This window comes from Pygoscelis adeliae, unplaced genomic scaffold (assembly GCF_000699105.1).
Source record: "Pygoscelis adeliae isolate BGI_AS28 unplaced genomic scaffold, ASM69910v1 Scaffold370, whole genome shotgun sequence".
NCBI classification, from domain to species: Eukaryota; Metazoa; Chordata; class Aves; order Sphenisciformes; family Spheniscidae; genus Pygoscelis; species Pygoscelis adeliae.
In genome coordinates, this window is record NW_008823870.1 from 564,907 (window position 1) to 566,342 (window position 1,436).

Here is a 1,436-nt window from a genome sequence, read left to right on the forward strand (position 1 = left end):
TCGCGGCTCTTCGAGCCCCAGGTGAGACCCAGAAGGCATCGTGATGCCCGCTCTGCCCTGGGCAGCAGCCTTCCCCAAAACAGGCCTCGTGCAGAGTGAGAGGTGGCTGCCCTGCTTAGCATGCCTGTCAGTGTCCAGCAACACAGCTACGAGGCCTTACACACACCTCTCTCAAGCATTTTTCCACTCTTGCCTAGAAAAAGGAAGAACCCAGCTTCACGCCGGAAGATGCGGTTCTGGCATCTGTTGGCATCGTGAAGCGTAGCCCTGACCGTGGGCTCCTGGTGTCGGAGAGCATGTTCCTGGCTCTGGAGGAGCTGATCCAAGCATGCTGTGGTGAGTGGTGTGACTGGTGAGGTTGGGGGCTTTAGTAGCTTCATTCATGAGGCTTTTCATCAGTTAAAGTTAGGGAGAGCGTGCCCTGTGACAGGCGCTGATTGAGGGTCATGTTTTTCTCCTAAATAGTGGGAGTCTTGAGCTGATGCGTCACCTCGAGTGGGTTTGTGCCTCTGCTGCCAGACAGGCAGCTTGCTGCTGTAAAGGCACTTCCCAGTCTGACATCAGAACTTTCATTTTGCTCTCTTTTGTAGCAGGTAGAAAAAACACCCCCTTACTTATCCAGCAACATCTAAAATACTGTGAGCAATTGGAGGTCATACATGCTGGGTTTTAGTGCTAGGGCTTGCTTCTCACTTCAAGAGCCTGGTACACTGAGTACACTGGTACTCTTAACGTGCTTCTCTTTAACGGATTTTTTTCCGTTTAACTAAAATATATTCTAGTTAGATCACAGAGTCTGTAGGTTTTTTTGGGCTTTTTTTTTTTTTAACAAATTTATGTAAACAGGGCACACCGGAATAACTGACAGCATTGGTCCATTTCAGAGTATGTTTGTTTTTCCAGCGGAAGATGAAGGTGTCCCTGTGGTTCTGGTGTGTGGCCCAAAAAACACTGGGAAATCTACATTTAACAGATACCTAATTAATCTGTTACTGAATCGGTGAGTCTGTCCATGTTCTACAAGTTTTTAAGTACTGCATGGGATTTAGGAGAAGGAACAAAAAATGCCTGCCAAGATTCTCAGAAAAACACTTATGACTGGAAGGTGGCTTATCTTTTAAAAACAAACAAAAATCCAGAAAAACAGGCATTCTTGTCTTGGGTTCCTTTCAGAAAAGTTGACTACTGAAACATTTCTATTGAAATACTACTAAATTGCTGTCTTGGAGTATGTTAACTATTGAGCACCGAGTGGTTAGGGTTCAGTAAGGAATTGGGAGTTATAACACTTAAAAATACACAGTAAGTTATAATTTGTTAGGGTCTTTGAAGATTCTTGGCAGAGCTAGGTGTAGAAGTTTATTCTAATGACCACTGCATGCTTAAAATAAAGATTATAAAGTTTATGAATCTCAAATGGCTGGTCTCAGGGTGCC

General features: G+C 44.5%; 1 protein-coding gene across 1 annotated transcript in view; it reads left to right on the plus strand.

Moving 5' to 3' along the window:
• The first annotated feature begins 6 nt into the window (after positions 1–6).
• The window catches only part of NOL9 (nucleolar protein 9), a 6,156-nt gene continuing 4,726 nt past the window's right edge, over positions 7–1,436 (plus strand). The window contains exons 1-3 of the mRNA XM_009333461.1: positions 7–21; positions 198–336; positions 904–1,000. Of these exons, the coding sequence (XP_009331736.1) occupies positions 297–336; positions 904–1,000 (137 nt within the window). The 5' untranslated portion in view covers positions 7–21; positions 198–296. The remainder of the gene's footprint in view (positions 22–197; positions 337–903; positions 1,001–1,436) is intronic.